Below are 26785 nucleotides of genomic sequence, written 5' to 3' on the forward strand. Positions count from 1 at the left end.
GGCCATTGGCCCTACATCTACTACCCCATTTTTCCTACATGCAATCTGTGAGCCTGACTTCCACAAAGAGCCCTAAGAAGAGAGAGAGCAAGAGGCCTTGAAGGAGCTGCCACAGGTACCTGGAGAGAACTGAGCAGGCACAGGGGCCACTTGTACACAACCTCTTCCACTCTGGTGAGATGGCTTGTATTTCTATTTAAGTGATAACGATAGCTGCATCTATATATGCAAAGCAACCTATGCAATTTCATGAAAAGTGTGTTCTGTTCTCTTCTCCTTTTGGGGTTGGTGTGTGATGCATTAAGTGGTCACCCTATGTGTATATGTGTGTGTGAGAGAGAGAAAGATGCAGGATTCAGCTAACACACACTAGCTCTTATTTAATCAGATTGCTTTGTTGCATATTTTAAGTATCAAAGCTTATATTTTAATGGGTTTGTTTTATTGGGTATTTATAGTCACATGCTTGTGTGGTCTGTTTTCTATAGTTGAAGCCTGCTAACAAGCCTATATTGGCATCAGATGGCACATAAAATAAATATATAAATCATTTTACTAACCAAACTCCTCATGACCAGTTAAATCTCTCTGGTGGTCTATCTCCACACTGTGGCAAAATAGCATTTGAGAGGTTGGGTGTGTCTCATTTTATCCTGGGACGGAACCTGCCTCCCAGCAACTCCCTTAATCCCAGCAGAAAATTTTAAGGAATCTGATCATTCCTTTCATTTGCCCACACAGTTATTAAATATAATTGGCTGTGACAACCCACATAATTTCTTTACTTCACAGCTCATGGCAGCTTAAATGTGTCTGCTGAGAAATCCCCTGATGCTTTTTGTGTTGGGAGAGATTAAAGAGTTAAAATGGACTGCCAGATCTACTATGCCACAGTAACCATGGTGATAGCATGGACATTATAATAATATTTTCTACCTGGTTATTATAACAACTGTATAACAATATGCAAGAACTGAGACCTGGTTTGCTTATTTTCTTCTTTCCTTCTGCATTGTCTCTATTAAATTGCATGCTATTTTAAATTCATTTATGTACTTATTTTAAGATGTTTATATCACCCTTTGTAATATATATCCCTGGGCAGTTTACAATACAAATTAAAAATGGTAAATACAGTAAGACAAAAGCAAGTATAAATGGAAAAAGCATTATAACATTTTTAAATGACTTGGTAAGCGACTGTGTAGAGAATAGCAAAGTATTTGCCTGGTGCCTTAAAGTTAACAGAGAAGATACCAGATGTGCATTTCTTTGAAGAGGGGCCTCCATAGCTAGGCACCACAGGTGAAAAAGCCTGATCCTGCTTCCACTATCCACCTTATATCTGATGGCAAGGGTACCTGGAGAAGGACCTCAGTAAAAAATTGTAGCATGTGGGCATGTTGAAACGAGGGTAGGTACCTGGGGCCACAAGCTTTAATTTGCTCAGTACATTGGCAGAACATTAGTATGTGAGTGCAGTAAGTTAATAAACCCATCAATCAATCAATCAATCAATCAATCAATCAATCAGTGTGTCAGTTTCCTAGCCATTCCTACACAGAAGTAACATTAGCAGTCAAAACAGGGTCAGTCCAAGACATTTGGCTGCCGGGGGCAAAGGATAAGATGCCCTCCCCATTTTGCATAGAGAAGTCAGCTCTATGGGGACTTCACTCTTTCTTTAGCACCGGCAATGGGACAGCATCCTCCATTGCACCCAAAGGCAGCAAGCTAGTTTAAGGGACACAGAGCAGATTGGGTGGCCTGCTTCATGCCCCTCAACATGTGTCACCTGAAAGGGCTGTCTCACTCTGCCTAATGGTAAGGCCAGCCCGGAGCCCAAGGAACTGGAATATACTAACAGATATAACAAACTAGCGTTTCAAATGAGTATCCCAAGGCAGCCCCCATGCATTGCAGTAGTCTAACTTTGAGGCTGCCAGAGCATGTGGACAAGCTATCTAAACTCCATCAAGAGTTGCAGCTGGAAATCAGCAGGCAAAATAGTGCTTTATACTACAGAGGTAGCTTGGACCTCTCAAGATAAGCCCCAAGAGTCTTTCGGTGAGAACATCACAGGCTGCGTTTGTCACAGAGAACCTCCTACAAATGCAACCTCCCAGGTAAAAGTGCAATAACTGTTTGCCCAGAACATAAGACACTGAGTCTGATCTGGAGCATCACACTGAACGATGGAAGAAAATTACTGTTCCATGTGCAACATACCTCCCAGTCCAGAACTGAGGCCTGCCACTGAGCAATCTTGTCAATGTTTTCCAGTCTCCTTTTCCTCTCGTTTATCTGCTGAGTCACATTCCGCATAACGGCAAGAGCTGCAGCCACATACCTGTAATCACTATGCAGAAGAAGGGGGGGGGGGGGAGGGAGAGAGAAACCAGCCTGAGAAATGCAAATGGGAATTTTAGTAAGATACTCACTGGTAAGCTGCCTTAGACCAGGCCGGGGCATTGGTTCATCATAGAATCCAAGAGTTGGAAGGGACCCCATAAGTCTACTCTGCCAGGCAGTGACCCTCTAGGGTCTTAGGAAGGGGTCATCCCCATCATCTCCTACCCAATTCTTTCAACTGCATTGAAACTGGGGCCTCCTGTATGCAAAATACGTGCTATTACAAAGAGCCATGGACTCTTCCCCCATCCACTTCGCTTGCTCATTCCACACAGGCAGTTACTCCCTGGCTCCAAGCAGAATTTTCTACCCAGCTGTGGTCTCATTATTCATTAGAATATCAAATCCAGAGCTCCATGGCTGGAGCCAGCAGAGAATACACAGTGTGTAAGTGGCCTTGCAGCCCCTGAAGACAGAAGAACGGAGGCCAGTCAGTTCAACTGTGCTGTAAGAGGTTTTTTGTGGCCACAGAGTGATTCAAGGAGTGCCATATGGCATCCTTCTCTGCCCTTTTAGCCCAGGCAGTGTTGGCTCTCACTGTTGATGGCTTGTGAGCTCTCTATGCAAATCAGGGGGGGGGGTCTGCTTTCTGGATGTGTGTGTGTGTGTGTGTGTGTGTGTGCACATGTGCGTCATGACACAGAAAGAAAATAGCCTCCTGCCAGGGCCAGCAAGGACAATGAGCAGTCTTTTGAAAAAGTGATGTTGGAATCAATGCTATTGATTTCTGCCTTATGCTTTACTTTCCATTCCAAGAAACCTTAATGTTCATCACAATTGGAGAGCCAGACAGGGCCAGCTGCCATCTCAGTGTCATCATAAATTTATGATTAACTCGGGACTTACTATTGACTGCTGACTAATGAGAAAAATGAAGAAGCCTGCTGAGCATATTTGCGTCCTGGTTGAGGCTGCACAGCTGCGCTGGCTGGAGACAACAGGAGGCGTAGTGCAAAATATCTGGAGGGCACCAGGTTGGTGAAGGTGCTCTGCAGAGTCAGTTTCCTTGTTGAGCAAGAGGACTGGAGGTGTACAGCTGTAGTTCTGAAGTATAGCCCTTTCCCCACTAGGGATGAGCATATAAGTATATTCCCAGTTCATTTTGGATGTCTTCGTTCATAAATCCACCCTGTCCCATTTCTGCTTCAATTTGCAAATTGGCTTTTACACCACACAAAGCTTCACATTGTTTAGTGTGCGTGTGTGTTTTACAAAATTACGTATTTTATATGTGCCATGAATTCCATGGGGATGTCATGGAGCAGATGGCCAGATCCTGAGGAGGAATGGGGAGAATTTTCAGAGATATGCAAAACCCAATGAATTGCTGGATCTGCACATTGATGCAAGAGGCATAGATCAGGTTGGTTTGTATCAAAGTCAGCCTGAATTCTTCAAGCACCTTTATCTCTGAGCCCCTCATCACTTGACACCACATGGCAGCATTTCCATCAGAATCTAAAATGAGGGTACTGGCAGAATTAATCTGTCAATTTTGGTTTTCTCTCTTATTTTTCCAAGTTCAGTTCTTATCCAGAAGAGGGTTTTTAAAAAAAATAATCATGAAAATTCATCAGTATTTTAGTGCGAATTTCTCTTTACATGCATAGTTTTGTAAACAAAATATAGGCATATCCCCCTGATATGTGTGATACATGCATATTTGCACACATTTCTTGACTGGAGAACAGCACTGCAAAATTCGGAAAAGTGCAGCTTTTGAAAGGCAACCATGTATCTGTTTTCATTTGTTTTGGAACGGGTGAATATTAGGGAGCTCGTCTTTAAATGCAAACGGAACCCATTTTCTCTTCTATCCTCACTAGCAGCATCCTCAGTGCATCTTGACACCTGCCCTGTGCAGAATGTTCCCATGTATTCAGCTTTAAAATGAGTTGCTCATTTTAGCACAGAGTTTACTCTGGCCTCCTACAAGCACCTGGTATGTTCCCACTCATCATTATGTCAGATAAAAAGTACGCCAGTTCCTGCTATTTATTTATGGTTTTGTTGCAGCCACCCATGCTGCTTTTGCATGTGGAAGAATGTGTTTGTTCAGTGGAGGCGAGGAGATGTGTAAGATGGCAACTGGACAGACACAAAGTTCTGAGCACAGGCAGGCTCAGATCCCTGTGGCTGGAGAGGCTGCAGGTTGCAGAGGAGAAAAGCAAAACTGAGGCCAATGGCAGAAGCCAGGGCCAAAGGTTTGATGGATGTGAAGTACAACTAAGCAGAAAAGAGACTGGCAGGCAGAAGGCAAAAACCAACAGGAGGAAGTTGCAGGTGGCATCTGGCTGGGCAGAAAAGCATCCTAGTGGCTTCACTTAGTGATAGACAGCCCAAGCTGAGGCCACATGCACACCATACATTTAAAGCACACAGGATTCCCCCAAAGAATCCTGGGAACTGCCCACCGTTGTTGTAGCTCTGTGAGCAGCAAACTCTACTTCCCATGATTCTTTGGGAGAAGTCATGTGCTTTAAATTGCATGAATCCAGCTTGAGAGTGTGGTAGGCTTTGTAGCTATACAGCAGGGGTGGCTAACACTCTCCGAGTGTTGTGGAACATCAGCTCCCATTATCCCTACACAGCTAGTGTTAAGACAAAAGCCCTTAGTCTTTGTGCATCACTATGTGGGCAAATGCTTCTGTGCCACATGCTCACAGATCTGCTGATCAGCCAAATCAGTTGGGACCAAATTGTGCATACCTACAGTATGCAGCAGGGAACCTCAGAGTCAAGGGCCAAATATCCGGCCCTCAGTACAGTCGTACCTTGGATCCTGAATGCTTTGGTATTTGAATGTTTTGGCTCCCGAACGCCACAAACACAGAAGTGAGTGTTCTGGTTTGCGAATGTTCTTTGGAACCCGAATGTCCAGTGCAGCTTCTGCGGCTTCCAAATGTTTTGGAAGTCAAATGGACTTCTGGAACGGATTCTGTTTGACTTCCAAGGTATCACTGTATTGTACCCAAGCTGCACCCCTCCCCAGCCTCCCTTACACACTCCTAGCTGGAATGTGTCCTTGACCCTGATGGTGCTTCTTGATTTCCCAGATGGGGGATAGAGGGTGGTGCATAGAAAACAGTCCTGTGAACAAACGTATAATTTACATCCATTGCTCCACCCACTGCTTCCTCTAGCCCTGACCACCACTGGCATGTGGCCCCTGGAAGTCTTCCCAAAAGGGAATGCGGCCCTTGGGTTCAGATTCCCCACCCCTGCCTTGTGTGCTGCTGCCCTTGTTCTGCCTCACTGGCTGACATTGGTGGAGGGTTGGGGAAGGAAACGGAGCATGATGACATCACTTTTGGTATTTTTAGCTGTCAGCAGGGGAGAGAGCCAAAGGGGAGGCGATCCTGGGCTGCTGATCTCAATGGCAGCGACGGATGCTCAACGTCTAATTCCAGCCTAATTCACTCATTTTATTAGAGGTGTCATCATGACCGAGGTCCCCTCCCCACCTCCCCTCCATTCATTAATAAAATGAACATTTAGAAAGAGAGCCTGCAGCTTCAGCTGAACCAGCAAAAACACACAGATGAAAACCATCAGAGGAGAGGGAGGGAAGGCATTTGCCCAGGCCTTATACATTAATGCCATGAAATTGCTCCTTGGCTTTAGGTGGACAGGCATTGAGTTGTTTGCAATGCTTAAGCAGGGAACATGGATGAGGCTCTCTGCCAGCCCATCCTATGCTAATTGGGGTTTCAATAACCAGAAATCTGGCTTCCAATTCAATGCCTTAGACGGCATCTTGTACAGTAAATGTGCATGGCTTGAAGAACAAAGCATTGTTGCTATTTATTTCAATTAGCTAAAGGTAGCTAATTGAAATAAATGGCATTAAAAGTCTTGCTTGCCTAGATGGACACCAGAAAGGACCGTCTAGTATGGTCCTTGCTCTACAAACCCTTCATTATGGGAGACACAGAGATGTCCCTGAGCTTATTTAAACAGCTACCTGATGCTGTTGGTTCAGATCAGGGACGGGGAACCTGTCTGGCCAGGTGGGCTGGATCATCGTCTGTCCCCACCCCTTCTGTTTCTCATATGCAGACTATGAGTGCAGTTGCTTATTCTAGTCAAAATAGCAGCATCCATTCACGATCATGCAGTATAAGGAAGCTTGGGAGGATCCCAAGGTTTGCAGGAATAATAGTAATAGTAGTATAATGACAACAACAACTCCTATCTTTTGCTGATCAGTGGCCATCTTGGGGCTAATGGGTGTTATAGCAGTTGTACTATCTTCCTCAAAAGCTTAGGGCAAATCAAATTAACTATTTCTAAAATCATTTAAACTCCTTTGGGAGGACTTCCAAAAGATGCTCAGCCTAAGGAACTTGTCAAATCTCTGAAGTTCCATGGGTGATGGGCAGGCAGGGGCTGAGAGCAACTCCTGTTGCCCTCCTTCTGCCAGATCCCTATTTTAAAGAATCCAAACCCAAGCATCAGTGTACCTGTGGTCCTGTGCAGTGTACTTCAGCAGCTCTGCCAGCTGCAGTGGGTATTTGCAGATCTTCTGCACAGGTGTCAGAAGGAAACCATCAATGGCAATGTCAATCATCTGCTGCAAGAGGCGGCATGCTTCAAAGAAGTGCTGGTATCTGCCATCTTTCATTAGTTTGGATAGCTCCATGCACGCATCCAAGTGATTGTTGCAGTACTCTGAGTAGATCCAGAAGCCATCTTGCTGCAAGGGGTGGGAGCAGGAAAGTGGGGGGGGGGAGGAGGAAACAAAGAAGTGTGTGAGAAACATCACAAACCATCAGCTACTCACCTAGAGATGGACCAATCAGTTTATTTTCAGTCTATCTCAGTTTTGCATGCATTCATTTGCAAGTCCATTCTGTCTTGCTGTTGCATCAATCCACAAAAACATTGCATTTTTATTTTTAAAAAATACATTTCTATTTGCAGGGAGCTATTATTAATTTATTAGACATATTATCCATATAGATATTCATATCTGCAATTTCATAAAAACACCAATGTGATTTATAACAATTGTATCTATACCATGGGTAGGCAAACTAAGGCCCAGGGGCCGGATCTGGCCCAATCACCTTCTAAATCCAGCCTGCGGATGGTCCAGGAATCAGTGTGTTTTTACATGAGTAGAATGTGTGCTTTTATTTAAAATTCATCTCTGGGTTATTTGTGGGGCGTAGGGATTCGTTCATTTTTCCCCCTTCTAAATATAGTCCGCCCCCCATAAGGTCTGAGGGACAGTGGACCGGCCCCCTGCTGAAAAAGTTTGCTGACCCCTGACCTATACATTGTAAGAGGTATTTTACATATTAGTCATTTAATGCAAGATATGTGACTTTTGAAAGCATGCAGGGTAAAAATGGCACAGTATGAAGCCAAAACAATACAGAGGGGGTGGGCAGGGATGTGTGAAAAATGCCCTGGGGAAAAGGTGTTTTAACACTTTCAAGCCTAGCACTGCTCCTCTGGTCTGCTTTGGGGGTCCTCTGAATCTGATTTGATGCAAAGGAGAGGAATGGGAAACCTGTGGTCCTCCAGATGTTACTAGACTACAACTCTCATAATCTCTTACCATCGGCCACCCTGGTAGGAGCTGATGGAACATTCAGAGCAGCTTACATGATATCCTTATCTGGGCACAAGTGCTGAAATTCCTGAGTATGCCATTCCTGAAATTCCATCATCTTTACTACACGAGCTCTAAATTTTGGCTTATTTGTATTTGTATTCTATTTTCCTTCAACAAGGTCAAGGTGGGGTGCATGTTTCTTCCGCTCCCTGTTTTATCCTCACAAAATTCACATAAAGTAGGTTAGCCTAAGGGACAGTGACAAGCCCAAGGCCATTAAGTGGGCTTCGTAGCTGAGTGGGGATTTGAACTTTGGTCTCCAATATTCAATGCCAGGGCTAATTTTTGTAAAACCTTCTTGACCTAGGAGAACGTATACTATACTACACAGATTTCTCCCTCGTCTGTGGAGAGCTGTCAGTTTTGGCTTCTTCTAGTTGTTTTTACAACCTAAATGTGAGTTCTCCATTTTTCTGCACCAATTTGTGATTTCCTTTTCAAAAGCCCTCTTGAAAATTCATCAGCAGTTCTCAAAGTTTTGCAAGTAATTTTCCCTGATGCATTTTCGAATGATATTGCATCCTAAGAAATGCATCCTTATGCACAGTTAGCCCTAATCTTTGTGCAAACTTAGCCTTGGCATTTTTGTACACACTTTTTGGCTGGAGAATTGAATTACAATATTCAATGATTTTTGGAAGGATAGTCATGTTGCTGTTTGCAAGTGAATTAGGTATGCAGTAAAATGCTAAACCAAACCAAATTTCTCCTCCATCCCCCCCCCCCCCGGCTTCCTTTTTTACGTGTTTCTGCCAACAAGGTTTCCTTACCCTCTTCTATTGGAAACCGACAGCTGAAGTTAAACTTTCTGACCTTTGTGGCAAGGGCTCTGCTTGGAGCAAAGCCATCACATCCACAGATGGATTTTGACAGTTTCCAGTTCTGCTTATTTCCGCTGCATGTTTTATAGCACGGACCTCTGGGATCTATTTTGTTTTGTGTGTGTGCTTTTTTACTAGAATTCTGATGTCTATCAACTGGAGCCAAGTGCAAATGGTAGTTCAGGTGGATGAGCACACCGTAAAAATTAAGGAACAGGGTACCTCTGAGCACATGCTCCAAACATGTGATCAGTATCAGAACCAAGTTCACAAACCCTTTCATACAAAAACTCACTCCTGGTTTTCCCTCGATTATCTTTTCAAGCCACCTAATATGATGACAGCTGAGAGAGAGAAATGTTTTGGGCTGTTGCTTTTGTTAGAAAACTGGCAATCAGAGACCTACTAGTATATCCTAATCTACCTTCTGCTCACCCCTGTTCAGAAGCCTGCTTGCCAATAAGAGCCTGAGCTTGAAAAGCAGAGAAAAGTGCTGCTATTACAACCTTATCCCTTTTTAAACAACAACAACAACAATGAAACTACAGGAATGGGAAATCTATGGCACTCAGAGAGAAGCTGCTGTGAATGGTTTTAATTGTGCCCTGTTGTAATTTCATTAGCATTTACAGTGTGGTTCTCTAATAGTATCTGAAGTGTTGCCGGTGTGAAATATAGCCCAGCCAAGCCATAACTGAAAGTAATATATTTATGCATAAAAGGATCCAGCATCCTAGATAGCTGCATCCGCTTACATAAGTGCCAAGATAGTGCTTTATTTCCCCCTCAAGGAAAAGCTCAAAAAGCAAGGCTGCATGATTTTCTTGACATTTCCTGACGTATTTACAACACTGGCCATTTCGTCAGCTCCCATAACAGTGGAGCTTATGTAACAAGGGAGGACGGGCTTGGTGGGATCTCTGAGAGTGAACGCTGTCAGTTTAAGCATCCTACTCATTGTATATGTTTATGTACCAACTGGGAAAAGTCAGTGTGGTACAGTGAGTGTTGAACTAAGATCATCAAACCAAAAAAAAAAAAAGGGGGGGGGAGAAAGATTTTAATCTCTTCTCAGCTGTGAGGTTCCCTGGGTCACTTTGGGACATTCATTATCTCTCAGGATCACCTATCTCACAGGGTTGCTGTGAGGATGAAATATGGGAACAGGAAAACAACCAAGAGTATTGTGGAACTTTAGACAAATGTACAGCAGCATCTGCTTTTGTGGACTACAATTTAGTTCATCAAATGCTTGGAGCATTATCCTGAATTACAGATATATATTATATGCACATGGCTGGGGAAAAGGGAGACTTATGAACAGTGGGGCCAGAGGGTAATTAAGTGGAAAAGTCCAGAAAGTAATACCTGCATTATTAACAGTGGTCATTCACAAAATTTAGTGATATAACACACACTTACTGGCATTGATAAGCTAACCAACGCATGTAGCGTGATTTAAAAAATGAAATGAAAACCTTTGTCCCAACTCAAGCCACATATGGAATAATTTAATTATTTGATTAATTATAACTCAGCCATTTCAAATTACACTCCCCTTTGTTCAAAAATGGTCATTGCAAGTTGTTGTTGTTATTAATTAAATTTATATGCCACCCTTCATCTGAGAATCGCAGGGCAGTTTACAATTTTAAAACATAAAAATTCATAACATAGTAACAAACCAAAACAATACCCCTCCCCACATTTTTAAAGGCCATAGATTGTTTAATTAGTGGAGCCTAAAATATGTAATGAAGGCACGGGGCGAGCCTCCCTGGGGAGGGCATTCCGCAAATAGGGAGTCACTGCAGAAAAGGCCTATTCTAGCGTTGCTGTCCTCCAGACCTCTTGGGGAAGGGGCACACATAGCAGGGTCTCCGTTTATGATTGAAGGGTCTGGATTGATTCATATGGGAAAAGGTTGTCCTTTAATTACAGAAGGTTCTGCAATACTGAAAAGTTCCTCTACTGGTTTTTGAACTCTGTTATTTCTGATGTCAGATTTACATCCATTTAATTTGTTGCAGAGATTCACCTAATGGGGATGCAAATTGTTCCTTCTCTGCTCATCAAATGATTAGCCTGATGCGTGGGAAGGGGAAGATTTGTATCTCCATACTAGGCTGGGTGAAGAGATTTAAAGCTCTCCAACCAGCCAGCACCGTATTTACCTCCCTCATAAGTAATTTTTTCTTCCCACTCACAAAAGCCACCCACCCCCCTGATTTTGGCAGTAGCAAAAAGAAAAAGATGGGGCTAGCAGCTGGGGGGGGGGAATATGATGGAATCGCAGCTCCTCACCAGTAGTTATCAACTCATCATGTAGAGACTGGTCTGAGACATACACACTGTATATTATTATTATTATTATTATTATTATTATTATTATTATTATTATTATTATTACAATTTATATACTGCCCTGTGTGGTACATCCCAGTGTGGTGTACAACATTTTTCAGAGCACAATAATAAAAACATAATAAAAAGCAGAATAATGGACAGCATAATAATAAAATAATCATAGTAACAGCCTCCCACACCCCCAGAGCTTTAACATGCCATAGATTATTTAATGGCCAAAGACCTGGGTAAAGAAGAATGTTTTTGCCTAGCACTTAAAGACATGCAATAATGACGCCAGGCAAGCCTCTCTGGGGACAGCATTCCACCACCAAAAAGGCTATTCTTGTGAGGTACCTTCTGTACCTCTCAGGGAATGGGGACATAGAAAAGGGCCTCAGATGACAACCACAGTGTCTGGGTCAGTTTATATGCAGAAAGGCAGTTCTTAAGATATTGAGGTCCTGAGCTGTGGAATGCTTTAGAGGTCAACACCAGCACTTTGAATTGGCCCTAGAAACTAATTGGCAGCCAGTGCAGTTGGGCCAGGATTGGCTTTATAGGCCAAAATCATCTTGTTCTGATGAGCAATTTGGTTTTTGGTTTTTGCACCAGCTGAAGTTTCCAAACTGTTTTCAGAGGCAGCCCCATGTATAACGCCATTGCAACAATCCAGCCTAGAGGTTTCCAGAGTGTAGGCCACAGGAGTTAGGCTAACCCTGTCCAGATAGGGGCGTAGCTGGGCCACCAGCAGAAGCTAACAGAAGGCACTCTGTGTCACCAAGGCCACCTGGCCTCAAGCAACAGTAATGGATCCAGGAGCACCCCCAAGGAGCACCTGCTCCTTAAGAGGGAGGGTAGCCCCTTCAAGACCATCCATCTGGTCTACAAAATCCCCCTCTAACAGTGCCTCTGTCTTATCTGGATTGAGCTTCAGCTTATTGGCCGAAACCCCGATTGAAATGGATCTAGGAAATCAGTCTCCTTCATGAGCCCCTGGATCTCGTCAGCAACCACCAGCTTAAGAACCTTGCCCAGAAAAGGGAGGTTGGCAACTGGCTGGTAATTAATGAAGTTCCCAGAATCCAGGGATGGTTTCTGAAGAAGCAGTCTTATCATTACCTCCTTAAAACTCATTTTTCCATGCAATGAAAAACAGTAATTGTGATTGGGGGTGGGGGTGGATTTCTTCACCTGAAGCAGGCTCCCAGTTTTACGCAATTGCAATTTCTATGCAATTATTCCATTTGGAGAGTAATTAGTAAAATCTGGGTAATACGTCAGGGATAGAAGTGAGTGTGCGAGAGAACTCTTTTTAACCATTCTTAGTTTGTTGAGATGAGCCAGGTCGGGAATGGAAGGTGAATCATCAGCAGGTGATTAAATCCAAACCCAGGGTGAGCGGGCATTTCCCAGCCATAGTGGGCATTCAGTGATGCATTGGCAAGGAGCCCAAGGGAAAGGGGGTTTCCAGCATCCTGGGGGTAGTCAGAGGTTCCAGTGGGCGGAAATGCAGGATTATGGGACAAAAAGGAGGAGGTCTGACAGCAAGCTTATCAAACCAGCCCATTTCTTTAGGCAATTGTACGATAATGGTCTTAGCCAGCCACCATGATTACCATAAGCCACAGAAGTTCTGTGATATTATCTCCTGTTTAATTGCTGCACAGTTTTTAGTGGGATTGTTACATTGTGGATTTGAATGGTGGACTTTAATTGTTTGCGTAACTGGCTTTCATACATTGTAAGCCACTTAGAAATCTATTGTGGCACCAAGCAGTATATAAATGTAATAACAGGTTGTATCTAGTGTTAGTCATGCATAGAGTAAACTCCTCTGAAATAAAAAGACAGGGCTAACTTAGATCTAGTCATTTCAGTGGGTTACTCTGAGTAGGATTTAGTTAAGCAGAAAACAATTAACAATAATAACTGATATAAACAAATGAAGAACGTCTGATAGAATATCACTACGGAACAGGCTGCACTTATATAGGATTGCTGCAACTTGAAAACCTTTCTGAGCTGCATCCAGAAGCACTTAAAATCAGAATAAAGCAGGGAGTGTGAAGGCTAGTTGCGTACTGACGATTTATATTTAGAAAACCAAGAATGGATCAACTTAGACACAGCTTGAGCCTGATCACATGATTTAAAAGAAAAGAGGCTGTTTGGAATAAGGATGTGGGATGAGGGAGGGGGAGCCTAATTATCCTAAATTATGTTATCAGGCATAACAGTTCAAAATGAACTTCGCCAGCTGCAGTTTGTGGAACAGGAGGAGGCTCGCTACATGGTGCCATACTGTTTATGGGGAGGTATTTAGTGCATGCATGTCTTTGAGAGTCAAGAGGCACCTGTTCTCTCTCTCCGATATTTACCTGCTGATAGTTAAAGGGAAAGGCGTAAAAATTCAAAGAACAGCAATGCTAAAGCATGGACAGGCATTCACATAAAAATGTTATCAAGGCAACCTCATGCCAAAAAACCCTCGAAAGGCAAGTCAAAGACTAAATTGATCAGCAACAGGCACCAGATAACGATCCCCTCTCCTTTCACCCTTGTCTATGTTAAGATTGCTTTTGTAGTTGCTAATGTGCAAAGACAGGGGTGGTGCTCTCTCCTAGGTCACGTTTCCTAGAATGCCTCACTCTGAGAAAGGACCCCCCCCCTTCCTGAGAGTTGAGAAAGCAGTAGCTTTCCTTTAAAAACCAATTTCAGATAAGCAAGGGGCAGGAGGGCAGAAGATAAGGAGAGCAACCCTCAGCCACCTTTTGTTTTATTTGGTCTGCTAATAAAAATCGTGGTGTGTGTTTTTTTAAAAAAAGCTCAACAACTTTGGGGTCTTGCTCAACAACTTTCTAGGTGTCCTGGTTTTTACATTTTGAAATATGGCAACCCTAGTTTTATGTAAAGGAAGATGGTGAAGAGTGGTTGGGAGGGCCACAGAAGGCACCTGGCCTGCATTTTGCAGAGTCAGATATCAGGTAGCAGTGCAAAAAGTTCAACTCCTCACCCCTCCTGCTCCTATCCTGACTACCTGTGCTACGTGTGGCTCCCATATAGCAAGCTCTGGCTGCTGCTGTTTCCAGTACAGTTTTACGAGCATCAAATTAAGCAAACTATTTGCGGCATCTTCTTATTGCTGACATCCCACACAATCCTTCAAAGCACACATGTTGCTATTGATCTGAATTCCATCATTGGTTTCGAAGCCCCAAAGGGTGGGCATAGGTGTGTTTGTTGTGGCGGGAAACATATGACTTATGAATCATTTTATTAATTTGAATGTTTTAGTCATTGCTAGTTCACCTTCTGTGTTAATTATCTGTAGAACATTTATTTAAAAATAGTTGCACCCCACCTTTCTATTGTAAAATAAGAGAGGCAGTTACAGCCATGGTCAATAAACACAACCTTAGAAGAAAGGGTCAGCTCAAAGCAATTCATCATTTGAGCAAAACAAGAACTTGCTGGAAAGAAACATTTTTAAGCAGATGGCACAAGGCCAGCAGAGATGGGTCATGCAAGCCTCCCTAAACAGGGACTTCAAGAATCTGGGTATGTCCACAGACAATGGTCTCTCCCATGGATTATTATGATTAAATTTCTTAGTGGCTTTTTTTCTTTTTCTTTTTAACAAAGGTAGTTCAAAGTTACTTACAATAATAAATAGCACATACATTAAAACCATCATAAAACAACATGGAAAAATCTAAAACCCATTCATATTTTCAAAAGGAAGAACTAAAAAAATCCTACTCTCTGAAGGAGGCCACAGATAATTAAAAGCCAAGGACCTGTCAGAAAAGAAATGTTTCTGCCTGGTGCCTAAAGATAAGTAGTGATGACCCCAGGTGAGCCTTCCTGGGGAGAGCATTCCACAAGTGGGAGTCACCTGGGAAAAGAGCCATTGTACTGTTGCTACTCCCCAAAAACCTACCTGGAGGGGGCACCTAGAGAACAGCCTCATGGTACGTTTGCGGGGTCCGTGTCAGTTCATATGTGAAGAGGTATAATCTATCAATACTTCGAGTTGGGGCTTTATGTTCAAGAACAGAGACTCCTGTCCTCTGATATAAGAGAACACTTTTAGGGGGTGTGGTCTTATGCAGAATCCCACAGGGGCCTTAAACAAGTGTACTTTGTTAAATAAATAAATAAATAAATAAATAAATAAATAAATAAGGTGAGTTACTTCTCCCTCTCAAGCTATTTCCCCTCAAAAGCACTTACATGCTCCAGAAAACACGGCCCAATTTCACTGAGGTGGGGGTCCTCATTGTTGTACTGCTTCTCCAAGTCCCTGACAAAGCCCATCTGAAACCGATAGATGTCTTCGATATTGCCAAATATTATCTTCAACTGTTCATCACTGAACATGTCTCTTCTCTTCCGACATTGCTTCAGGTAACCCTGTGAGAAACAGAGAAAAGAGGGTAATGATGCTACAAATATTACAAACAAATGTCCAGTGTTCAATTACACTTTTTCCTGAAGCAATGAAACTATTATTTTCTGCATTCTCTTGCTTTTCAAGGATCTGGAAACCAAGCCTTATGAGGAATGGTTGAGGGAGCTGGCTAGGCTTAGTTAGATTGGAAAAGAGAAGACTGAGAGATGACATGATAACTATCTTCAAATCTCTGAAGAGATGTCACATGGAAGAATGGAGCAAGCTTGTTTTTTGCTGTTTTGCTGAACAAATTCAAATGACAAGAAAGGAGATTCCGACTAAACATCAGTAAGAGCTGTTTGACAATGTAACAGACTCCCTCGGAAGGTAGTGGACTTTCCTTCCTTTTAAACAGAGGCTGGATGGCCATCTGTCATAGATGCTTTAGTTGTGATTCCTGCATTGAAGGGAGCTGGAACAGATGACCCTTGAGGTCCCTTCCAACTCTACATTTCTATGATTCTATGTGTACTGTTGTGAGCCCCTCAGGAGTGACACCTCTCACATTTTTGGGCTTGCTTCTGGCACATTTACAGAAAAGCTTGACCACCAAGCTGCAGAGGGAACATGTTCCTCGCTGAAATGCTCCATAGGATATGCCATGGTGGCGTTCCCAAAGGCTGAGCATGACTAATGCGCAGCAGGTTATCACCTGAAAGGGCTACTCCATGGATTTCCCAGTAAATTTATGCCTGTTATGCAAGTTGAATGTCATACAGTCACTGCTCATATCCTCAGATTCAAAGGACAGATGATCAAAGGCTGGAGAAGTCTGTGCTTGGTGATGGGCTATAAATAGCCTCCAGACCATCTCCTTTTAAAGTACGTTTCCATGTAGCCCCTGGGGTATTGCACAAAGTTGGGGAGTATTTGCAGGAGGTTAAGTGCTAAGTTTTCAGAGTCGTGGGTTGGGAGATAGATGCATTCCATCATTGTTCATCTATCTTCCCTCCTTTTCAAGGAACCAGGAGTGGATGGAATTTATCTAGTGGGTAGCCTGGAACTGTACTGAATTTGAGGTCTCTCAGATAACCCAAGAATTCTTTTTAGAAAGTGAACACAAGTTCATTTATCATGCTTTACCAATGCAGAAACTATGCCTATATTTACAGGGCTCTAGCAAAAAATGCTATTGCCAGCTATTGCTATTGCCAGCCAGGGAGGTCCTGCTTCCCCCTGATATTCTCCCTCTCCCAGCACTGGCCCAGTAATGAGCAGCAAGGAGACAATTGTCTCTGGAAGTAAACTAGTGTTCCAGTGCCTGCTGTTTGCCTCATTATTAACTGGGATGGGTTGTCAACCAGCCAGCAAGCAACTCATCCACCAAGCAAGGTAAGGCTGCCTTATACCCAGGCAGACAACTGGTCCATCTAGCTCAATATGGACTGGCAGTGGCTCTACAGGGTTTCAGGTACGGGTCTTTCCGAGCACCCTACAAGGAGATGCTGGAGATTAAACATTGGACCTTCTGAATGCAAAGCTGTTGCTCTACCACTGAGCTATGGTTCTCATAGTGGGGCTCTGTTGTTGATGGTGGTAGTGTGCATGTTGGTGTCCACTGCAACATAGGCTCAATCTGTGCTCAAGTGAGCACTACCATACTGCTGGTTGTCCTGCTGATGATATCAGCAGACAGCCATGATAGTGGCATCTTCCGCTGAAGAACTATTACTTGTGCCCCATGTTACAGAGGCCTGATTAGCCTCCACTATAAATCAGGCATTTAATGTTGCTGATCCCATGTTGTGGAACACTCTTAAAATATCCCTTTGGTCATGCCTCATGATGTGGCCTGCGAAGAGTCCTAAGGGGTACGAGGTCCCCCATCCTTGCCAAAAGGCAAGAAACCCATTTCCTTGCCTCCTTTGTGAAAGCTCGTGCCAGCGCCCTTGGATTCCACTTAAGCACAGAACAGAGCCAACCAATTTAGATGGAGCCTATAGAGTGATTAAGCTCTCTCTCTCTCTCTCTGGTAGTCATGATGTCACTCTGGTTTCGAGCACTTAATCTGGGCAAAGTGAAGTCCGCCCCCCCCCCCCGAAAGTGGCATATAGGCCATCATGTTGCAAATGGGAATGTTTGCTGCAGTCGTCTCTAGTTTAAAAAGACGTCTGGAAGATTTGTCGCAACTCTCACCTTCTGGCAGGTTTTCTCATTCGGTTCCATTTGGGATAATAAAGAGCAGAGTACAAGGCCTAGCAATATAGTTTGCCTTGACACAGTGATTTTAATTGCAGGCTGGAGTAAATGGGAGCAATTCCAACAGAGCCATCGGCCTGCTACAAATTCGACCCAGGAGATCCAGTTTAAGAGTATCAGGCACGGTCAGATTCAAAAGCTGCTAGTTTTTGCTGGCAGGAAAATAGGAGAAGATTGGGGGATGGGAGGACAGGAGAACACACACTGAAGATGCTATTTCTTCTGTGGTGCAGAAAGATTCCTCTGATTAAAAGGGGGTGTAAACAAAATTAAATGTACCTGCTTCTACACTAAAACCACAAAGCTCCCCAGGATGCAATAAGACTGCTACTCAGGAAACTGCCTTACACTGATTGAGCCTGGGTCCTTCTGCATGCAAATCAGGGGACACAAGTGTGGAGAAAATGTCTTTTTATTTGCTTAGGTGTTCTTGATCTTTTTTTAGACGCATGGTTTATTTAACCTGCATGTTAATGACTTTGTTTTTATGCTGCTCTGCTATTTCATTGATGGTTTTGTTGCTCTTTTACATGTTTGTAAGCCACATTGAGAGCCTCTTCAGTTGAAGAGTGGGATAGGGACGTAACAAGCTGCCTTATACTGAGTCATACCATTGGTCCATCTCGCTCAGTATTGTCTACACTGTCTGACAGCAGCAGCTATCCAGGGTTTTGGGTGGGGTTCTCTCCCAAAGGCTGGGGATTCAACCTGGGACCTTCTGCATGCAAGTCATGTGTTCTTGCCTTTCTCATAAAAAAGAGTGAGAATCCAGCTTACATGGTTCAGAATAAAGGGATGATTTGAATAGGAATATAGGAAGGTGCCTTTGACTGTTGGGGTCCCTTCCAACTCTACAACTGTATGATTCTAAGTCAGACCAGTTGTCCATCTACCTCAATATTGTCCACACTGACTGGCAGCAGCTCCCCAGAATTGAAGATGGGGATGTCTTTCCCAGCCCTGGAGATACCAGGGATTGAATCTGGGGCCATTTGGATGCAAAATAGATGCTCTAATACTATGCTAAAACCCTCATATGGAGTGAAATTTGCCTCTCAACTGAAACAGAACCCTCTCTGTGGTAAAGGAAGGGAGCCCCCTTAAGAGTTAAAGGCATCAGAAGCTGGACAACAGCATAGATTCTGCAGAGGCTGTAAGCAAGAGTTGTTAAATTTTAAAATTTCTGAGGCACGCAGCTCAAAGCTGAGTGCTTTGATTTCAGATCTTTTCCCCATTTTTTTGTTAAAGCAGAGAGCATTGAAGCTATGTACAAAGGAGGAAGAATGAGTGTGAGGGGATACTATACGGCTTGGCAAAAAACAGGCAATAATTGACTGCTTTCCCTTAGAAGCACGCAGTGTTGTTTAAGCAAAAGGAGTTGATGCTGTGGAGTTTGCCACTACAATTTGTATCCAATGCTGCCGTTCAGCTCACAAAGCAGACTTCTTGCACATTGGAATTTCCGCCTGAAACCCTCTCAAATTCTCCTCCTAGGGATGGGAGAGACACTCTGGAGCAGATTTTGGGGGTGCATGGGGAGAGGAGAGGGAGGGGAACTCCTGTTTCATGAGCAGAACACTGCTCATGCAGAATTGGATAATGGTTTCAACCCCCTTTGCAGTGAACCTCGCCTTTGAACCTTACACTATCAACCAGGAACAGCAAGTCTCTCCCCAATGCAGAACGGATTGCTGGATTCTGAGAATCTGAGTCCCCGACACCAGTGGGAAATGATGCTCCAGGGGGCTGTGAGCATTCACCACCTCTGTCGCTCCCTCTAACCTGAGGTAGGGTTTGGGTTTGTTTTTCCCCCCAGAGGGTGGGGCAGGGAAAGGTAGTGGAAGAAAAGTTTAACTGGAACTGAATCAGGCACAGCCAGCTTGCTATGGGCTGGTGGCTGTCGGCTCTGCGAGCTTCAGCTTGTCCCAGCCTGCTCCCTCCCTCCTTATCAGCTGCCCGGTCAAGGCTGCCAGAGAGGAGAGAACGCTGCTGCCTGAACTGAGAGCAGAGAGACAGAAGAGGTCTAAAGACAGAACTGTGAACTGCTTACCCGACCAACGGTGCCTGGAGAAGGAGGGTAAGGTGCTGCTGACAGCCAGGAAGACTTCTCCAATGGCAATGAAATGATTGTGAAAATCATTTGTTGGCCTTCCCCATTACGATTCCACCAGCACAGCCACTACCTTGTGCCAAACAGGGATAAGTAAGAATACATGCATACACACCTCACAAATGTCCTTCAGGTGTTTGATATAGTGGCGCTCCGTGCTCATGATTTCATTAATGACATTGGCTCTCATCTGGTCTCGGTTCTGGAGGGTCCTCCCGAGACAAAGGCAGTCAGCAGCATTTGGGTCCAGGTGCCCATTCTGTACTTCGCTCGTCCCTTCCTCAACACCATCTTCCTGGTTGACCCATAGCTGTAGAGAAAGGAAATGCAACACTATGAAGTTTAGATTTAGAGATAAGCTTCTCCAAAGCTCATCTCTACTTCACCGTTCTTTCAATTCTCCCTAATGTCTGATGTAAACCTCTGAAACGTCTCAGAAATCTGTACTTCCCACCTCCAACAATTTTTTAAAAAGATTTTTAAGAACAGGTCATGAAATTATAGGAATTTGCAGCTATGACTAAATTGAAACCTTTAGAGAGCAAAAGCAAAGGCATGATAGTTTTTCACTAAAATAAAATACATTTAATGAGTTGGTTGGCTTCCATCTGTCTCGGGAGACAATGGAGGAGTGCACCTTTGGAGGGTGAAGTCAAACTGTTTGAAGATTAAAGCGCCTGCTGTGGCAGTAGAGACTGATGTGGAAGAAACATGTTTTGTTGCAGCTGGGGTGGTAAAAGAAAACAGTTGTTGCCAGAAGCAAATTATTGGTTCATAATGTTTAAAGCATAAGGAAAAGCAATGTGTGAATTTACTATGTATTTATTTGCAATATGTCTCCAACCTGACATATGTGCAAATCTCCTTGCACATACCCATATTATATGCTTTGTTGAAGCTTTAGAAATGAATAATTGATTGTGCTTTGCAAAGGTTATCATCTGATATTTATAAGTTGACAATTTATTATTTTATTTCCCTGCCCACCCCCCAAAAAAAGAAGGAAAGAAGGCCACTTTGCAGAACCTTCTCCAAATGGTCTCCACAGGGGGGCAATGCCCTGGAACAATGCTAGGTAGAGGATGCAATGCATTGTGGGAATGCAAAATGCGGACTAGGCTGCCCACCGAAGTTGTTGCTGTTGCCACCTGAAATGGCAACAATGAAACTTTAAAAGAAAACAACAACAGAGTTTGTGCTACTGCCACTGCTAATAAGGACCCCTATAATGATCATCATCATCATCATATTTACTACCCATGTACCACCAACAGGTCCCAGGCCAGGTCACAACAATTTTTTTTAAAAAATAATATAGTTACACCTGGAAACTGTAGGGAGAATTTCTCCTCCCCTTAAGAAATTTGGTGACATGATTTCTGCAGTTTGCACACAAATAGGGTGAAGAGTTTTGAGAGGCCATTTCCACAGAGCTCTCATCTAAGCCTTCTGAGGAGGAGTCTGAGTCCATGGTCAGCTCTTGGCCTCCTATATATCTTCAAAAGGTACTACTTAGCCATCCTCTCTTCTCCAAGCTAAACAAGCTAGTGCTGGACTTCCGGGGTGGCGCCACCGGTAATGGCGGACTCCCTCTGATCTGGAGGGACTGGCTCCACGGAAATCGGGTCTGTTCCACTACAGCGAAGCGGGGACCCTTTAAAAAATCACAGGCGGGTGAAGCCTGTGACCGTGGGACTCGGTGGGCACCTTTCGCGCCCCCCCCAATTTGTAAAGGAACCCAATTACGGGTTCCGGAGCGAAGCGGGGCAAGCAGCGCGGTGCTGAGAGTCAACTGCTTTTTCCGTGGAGCGAAGCCGCACAGCCATTGCCGGAGAGCGCTACCTTTTCCTGTGACAATCTGGCTACAAAAACAACTACCTGTGAGTAGGTTAAAGTTGGACAGTTGGACTCTAAACAATGACCCGTGAGTAGAACGGAAAATTGGACTAAGAAATTCCTTTAATTTGGCACTGAAGCGGGAAGGTCTAAACAGGAAGTCAGCCTTCCGCTTTTTGTAGAAAGATTAAAGCAAAGACATGGCAAGCTAGAGTTTAGTAAATTGTTGTAAAGGATCAACTTTCATAATCTAAAATTACTGAACCCCCTTTGGAAGCAGGAGAAGAGGGGGGATTTCTTTTCTGGACTGTTTAAACCTGCAGAAGAGTGTGTAAAGAAAAGCAATTTTCCACCGTCTTGAATATGGGAGCGGGGTGTCAGGACAGACGTTTTTGGAGTTCATTGACTATAGATAAACGTTTTTGACAGATAGTTAAAAGAAGAGAAACATAGTGATTCCATTGTTCTCCTTCGCAGTTTAAAGGAATAAAATATTGACAAAATATCTGAAAAAGGAAACTTTGTCGTTAGATCTGCTTAAAAAAAAAGAAAGAAAAAGAAGAGAGATGGATACAAATAGAAGTTCTTCCCCTAGAGGGAGCTTGTGAAACTGTTATTAAATCTGAACTGGGGAGCCTTGCAGCTGCAACAGATTAAGATCGTGGGATCAGACTTTGACCTTGTACAACAATGTATTTGGAGGCTCTGGTGCGTGCTTTCTGTAAGACAAGTGCTTTATTGGAACAGTTACATGAGAAGACGGATTTGATGACTGGTCCGACTAGAAATTTTGAACAGGTAGTGGGTATCTATATAGAACCCACTCAGGAATCAATTCAGGAGTGTGCTCTGACAGATCAGATGAGGGAGGAGGCTGTGGCTGGACCCCGGGAGGCAGAGATGGAGGGAAATGTGGTCCAGCAGGAACATGAGTTGTTGGATCTGACGAATGAACCTGGAAAAAGCCAGATTTGGAGAGATAGAGTCTTGTTTGGCTTGGAGATGGGGGGCTGGATAGACCCCCCCTATGCAGGGATGTTTTGACTTTTCAAGTCTGGCGTCGGGCTGGGAGGAGTTTGGAGTTGTGGGGGTCCTCAACTTTGGAGGGACCTTGAAACATGCTTTTAAATACCACATGGAGTTCAGTGTGGACTATGGAAAAGGGGCTGATCTGTCGAGAAGGGACAAAAATATTGTTAAGCTGGAGTCTCCACAAGCGAAAGGACCAGAAGACAAAGTAAAGTACAGGTATAAATATGAAGAAGATCTGCGGAAGGGACATGGAAGAGACTTAAGGGCCTCGGACATAAGGTTACCAGGTTAATGAACTAGATGGATGGGATAGAAAGGACTGACAAAACCCGAGACGAGGAGGAAGAGACGTTGGATGAAGATTGGAAGAAAGTTTTTTAAAAAAATTATTTAGGAATGTTTTCTAAAATTAATGAGTATTAGAAAAATGTTGGAACGAAATTATTTGGCTTTAGCAGAAATGTTTAAAAGAACTATGTAAGAATATGCTATGGTTATGAGAAATTGGTATAAATAAGATTTAAGTTTTAAGTTTTAGGGTTTTTTATGGTAAGATAAGGTTAAAATAGATTAAGGCAATTTAAAGACAGAATATTATGAAAAATGGAAAGGATTTGCTGTGACAATCAATAACTAGAATACAAAAAAGGGAGGTATGAGGAGGTCGATGAAATAAGGTAATGACAGTTAAGGATGTGGGAATATTGGATCTGTTTTTAAATCTTTGTGGTTCATTTTTGCTTTATGATTTTGATGTGCTATGTGTTTTGTTTTTGTTTTTTGATTTTGACTTTTATCGATTTGTATTGTTTAATTGCTATTTGTTTTTCTCTTGTTTCTTTTTTTCCTCCTTTTTTCTTTTTTTTGTAATTTTAAAATTCTCAATAAACATCATTTTAAAAAAAACAAGCTAGTGCTGTGCCAATAAATATTCCTTCATTATTATTATTATTTTAAAAAAACCCACTATTCATCAATTAATGAGAAAAGAAATTGCATCTCCAAATGATTAGAAGAGAGGAAAAATTCAGTGGACTCTTCATGGGTGAAGTTTAGGGTTTCTGATGTTGCCAAAGGGGTGTTTGTGAGTGTCCTGTTGTTGTTGTTGTTCTACAAATCATCTCATCAGTGCCTTGAACTCTGTAACTTTCCCTGGTGGCCAGCTTCAATTAAAGCCTAGGCAAGACATCGTGAGGTAACTCCTCTCAGGAGGATTTTTCAGATCAGGAAGCACAGCCAGCTAGGGAGGATGCAGACTACTGGAAAATGTTTACTGGAAGTAAACAACAACAACAACACCCTGGGCCACCTTGCAATAATAACACTCTCATAACACCAGAACTCATGCATATTCAATGAAGCTGAATGCTGGATAATTCAGAACAGATAAAAGAAAACACATAATACAGTTATGCAGTATTTCTCTGCTCATTTCCAACTGCTCAAATACAGCCTGCTAAGATAAGAATCATAAAACATCGTGTAATGCGTAGCTTAAGCTGTAAGTCTCAAGTGATTTCAAACAGGAGAAAAGTGTAACTCATTTTCTCTGGACAGGAACCTAACTGGATTTCTAAACATGTTTTCTCAGTAGTAACTCCCACTTCATTTAACAGAGTTTATGAAACCAAACAGTTAGTTTTATGAAACTAGAAGCTTGATCTTTGATTTTGATTTTTTTTAGTATGGACATACGTCTCGACTGCATAGCTCCTTCTCTCTCCTTCCCTAAGACCACCTAAAAGGCACGGTCACATCAGACTGGACTATAACTATTAAAAATAAATTGGTCTTTTTTTTTATTTCAGATGGGACATAAGTGCGACTAAGGCTTCAATTTTAAAAACAAGCAGTAGGAGCAGTAGGATTATCTTCTGATTAAAGATGTTTAGGATTGTACTGCAAATTTCTCTGGATTGGAGCCTAATACTGCAATTCTGTGGGTGTCTGGCCTTTAGTAAATAACATTAATTCAACAGGACTTTCTCCTGAGCTTGCAGCTTCAGTTTATAAAGTTAAGAGCTTTATTCCTTTAGTTTTGTTGATCTCCTCCTCCCCACTTTTCCCCACCAAGATCCCTTAAAAATATGACTAGAAGGCTCAACCATCTCAGTCCGGTCTGAAAACATCCAACAATTTTAAAGTAGAAACAGTGAGAGGTCGAAATAAGTCCTAAGTACATGGCATGGAATTCTTTAAATTCCAATGCTTCCTTCCCATTCATAATTGAAAATGATTGCAGCAAACAGAAGAACTCTGTTCATTAGCCATCACAGTCCAACAGCAAAAAGCATGCATATTAAGAAAAGCATGCAAGTATACTCTGCGCCAAAATATAATTTAGCAAGTACAAAGCTGCTGTTGCATTTACAACATGTACCTTTGAAATGGCTGTGTCCTTTTAATTTGCAAAAGGCTCCATCAATTCTTTTCCCCTACAATGTATGTTCACCACTCTTCTGTCTGATGATTGTACTTCACTAAACAACATTCTTTTTATTACTGTGCCAGTGTTTTCTCTTCCTACAGAGAACTTTAAAGGTCAAGAAATGGGAGATCTCAGAGACGGCCTACCGATTTCCTTAACTTAGGATTTAAAGACACAGCATAAAATAGGTTATTTTCAAAATGAAGTGAAAAAATACATAATGGGCCTTTTAAGAATAGAAAACCAATTCCAGAAACTGGGCTAAGCAAGGAAAAGAACTACTGTATACAAAAAACAAACTATGAGATAGGGGACAAATTACAAATGTCTTTGTTGAGACCCCTTTTTGTCTGATCACTGAGTTCTTTCGTGCACCCAATTCAGGGTCATTCCACACATTCTACAGATGTAAACCACAGTCCGCTGCAAACATCAGGGAGTTCTATCCAATGCAGCTCCTTGTTGAATGCAGGACATGCTGGTTTGCAAACAAAATTATCAGGGGACTGGAGCAACTCCTCTAAGAGACATGGTGACAATGTTAGTTTAAGGAAGAGGCGGAAATGGTAAGTAAGGGAAGATGTGACGGAAATGCTTAAAATTATGCATCACGTGGAGAAACTGGACAGAGATACATTTTTCTCCCTCTGATAATACTAGAACCCCGAGTGATCTAATTCCCAGTTTAAGGTGGAGCAAGGATCCTTTCCAGGTGTGAACAGAGGTGACCCCAGACTTGTTATTCAACTATTCGACTGTCCAGTGTGTTTTATAATTGTTTTGAACTTGAAAATGTGTTAGTATATTCAACTTCTGAAAATCAGGATATGAAAATGTAACTTGCTGAAATGTGATTTGTGTTGTTATTTCTTTAATCTGAGTTACAAAAGAGTGTGTGCGTGTGAAAAATCTCCCACAAAAAGACCTTACACCCTTCTCTCCAACCACACCTACCCAGCGTTATATAAGAGGCTCACCTTCTGACTCCTAACACTTTGTACCTTTTCCAGCAATAGTAAAACTGAGAGCCCATTTTAATGTCTTACATGAGGGAGCAGAAATGAAATGCAGAGAATACGGCTGTCAGCTCTTGTTTTTCATGTCCTGATGCACCTAAGGTGGAACAGGGGAGTCAGGCGGCAAAAAACAAAACACTTCCTCCACGATACTGAACCTACTAGAAGTGATGCTAGGGTCAAACAGAACCACTGTTGTAAAGGCAAAGCAAAGCTTTTACTTGGCAGGCTCTGAGTGAGTGGAGTAAAAACTAGAGGGTTGTTCTTAGAAAAGGGAAGAATCACACTGTTCCATGCCGTGGAAAGCTGTACCTTTGGGCTTGTTCTCAAAGCTTGCTGTGAGTTATAGCCTAGAGACATGTTTTCAGTGCCAGCTTACGGAGAGTGAAAATAAAGGAGGTTGGTGCACTTAAAACATCATGTCAAACTACTATTGGTGTGAACTGTTGCTTAGAACCCAAAACCATGGCATGAACTTCCAACATGCTGACAGGCAAATAATGATT

General features: G+C 42.8%; 1 protein-coding gene across 9 annotated transcripts in view; it reads right to left on the reverse strand.

Annotated features, from left to right (window-relative positions):
* ARHGEF9 (Cdc42 guanine nucleotide exchange factor 9) overlaps window positions 1-26785 on the reverse strand; it is a 272573-nt gene that overhangs the window by 32476 nt on the left and 213312 nt on the right. For all 9 annotated transcript variants that reach the window (XM_081179284.1, XM_081179285.1, XM_081179290.1 and 6 more), the window contains 4 exons: window positions 20083-20277; window positions 15439-15618; window positions 6876-7108; window positions 2230-2359 (listed from right to left, as the gene is read on the reverse strand). In XM_081179284.1, coding sequence (XP_081035410.1) covers window positions 2230-2359; window positions 6876-7108; window positions 15439-15618; window positions 20083-20277 — 738 coding nt within the window. The remainder of the gene's footprint in view (window positions 1-2229; window positions 2360-6875; window positions 7109-15438; window positions 15619-20082; window positions 20278-26785) is intronic.

This window comes from Podarcis bocagei (genome assembly GCF_964188305.1).
Source record: "Podarcis bocagei genome assembly, chromosome: Z".
NCBI classification, from domain to species: Eukaryota; Metazoa; Chordata; class Lepidosauria; order Squamata; family Lacertidae; genus Podarcis; species Podarcis bocagei.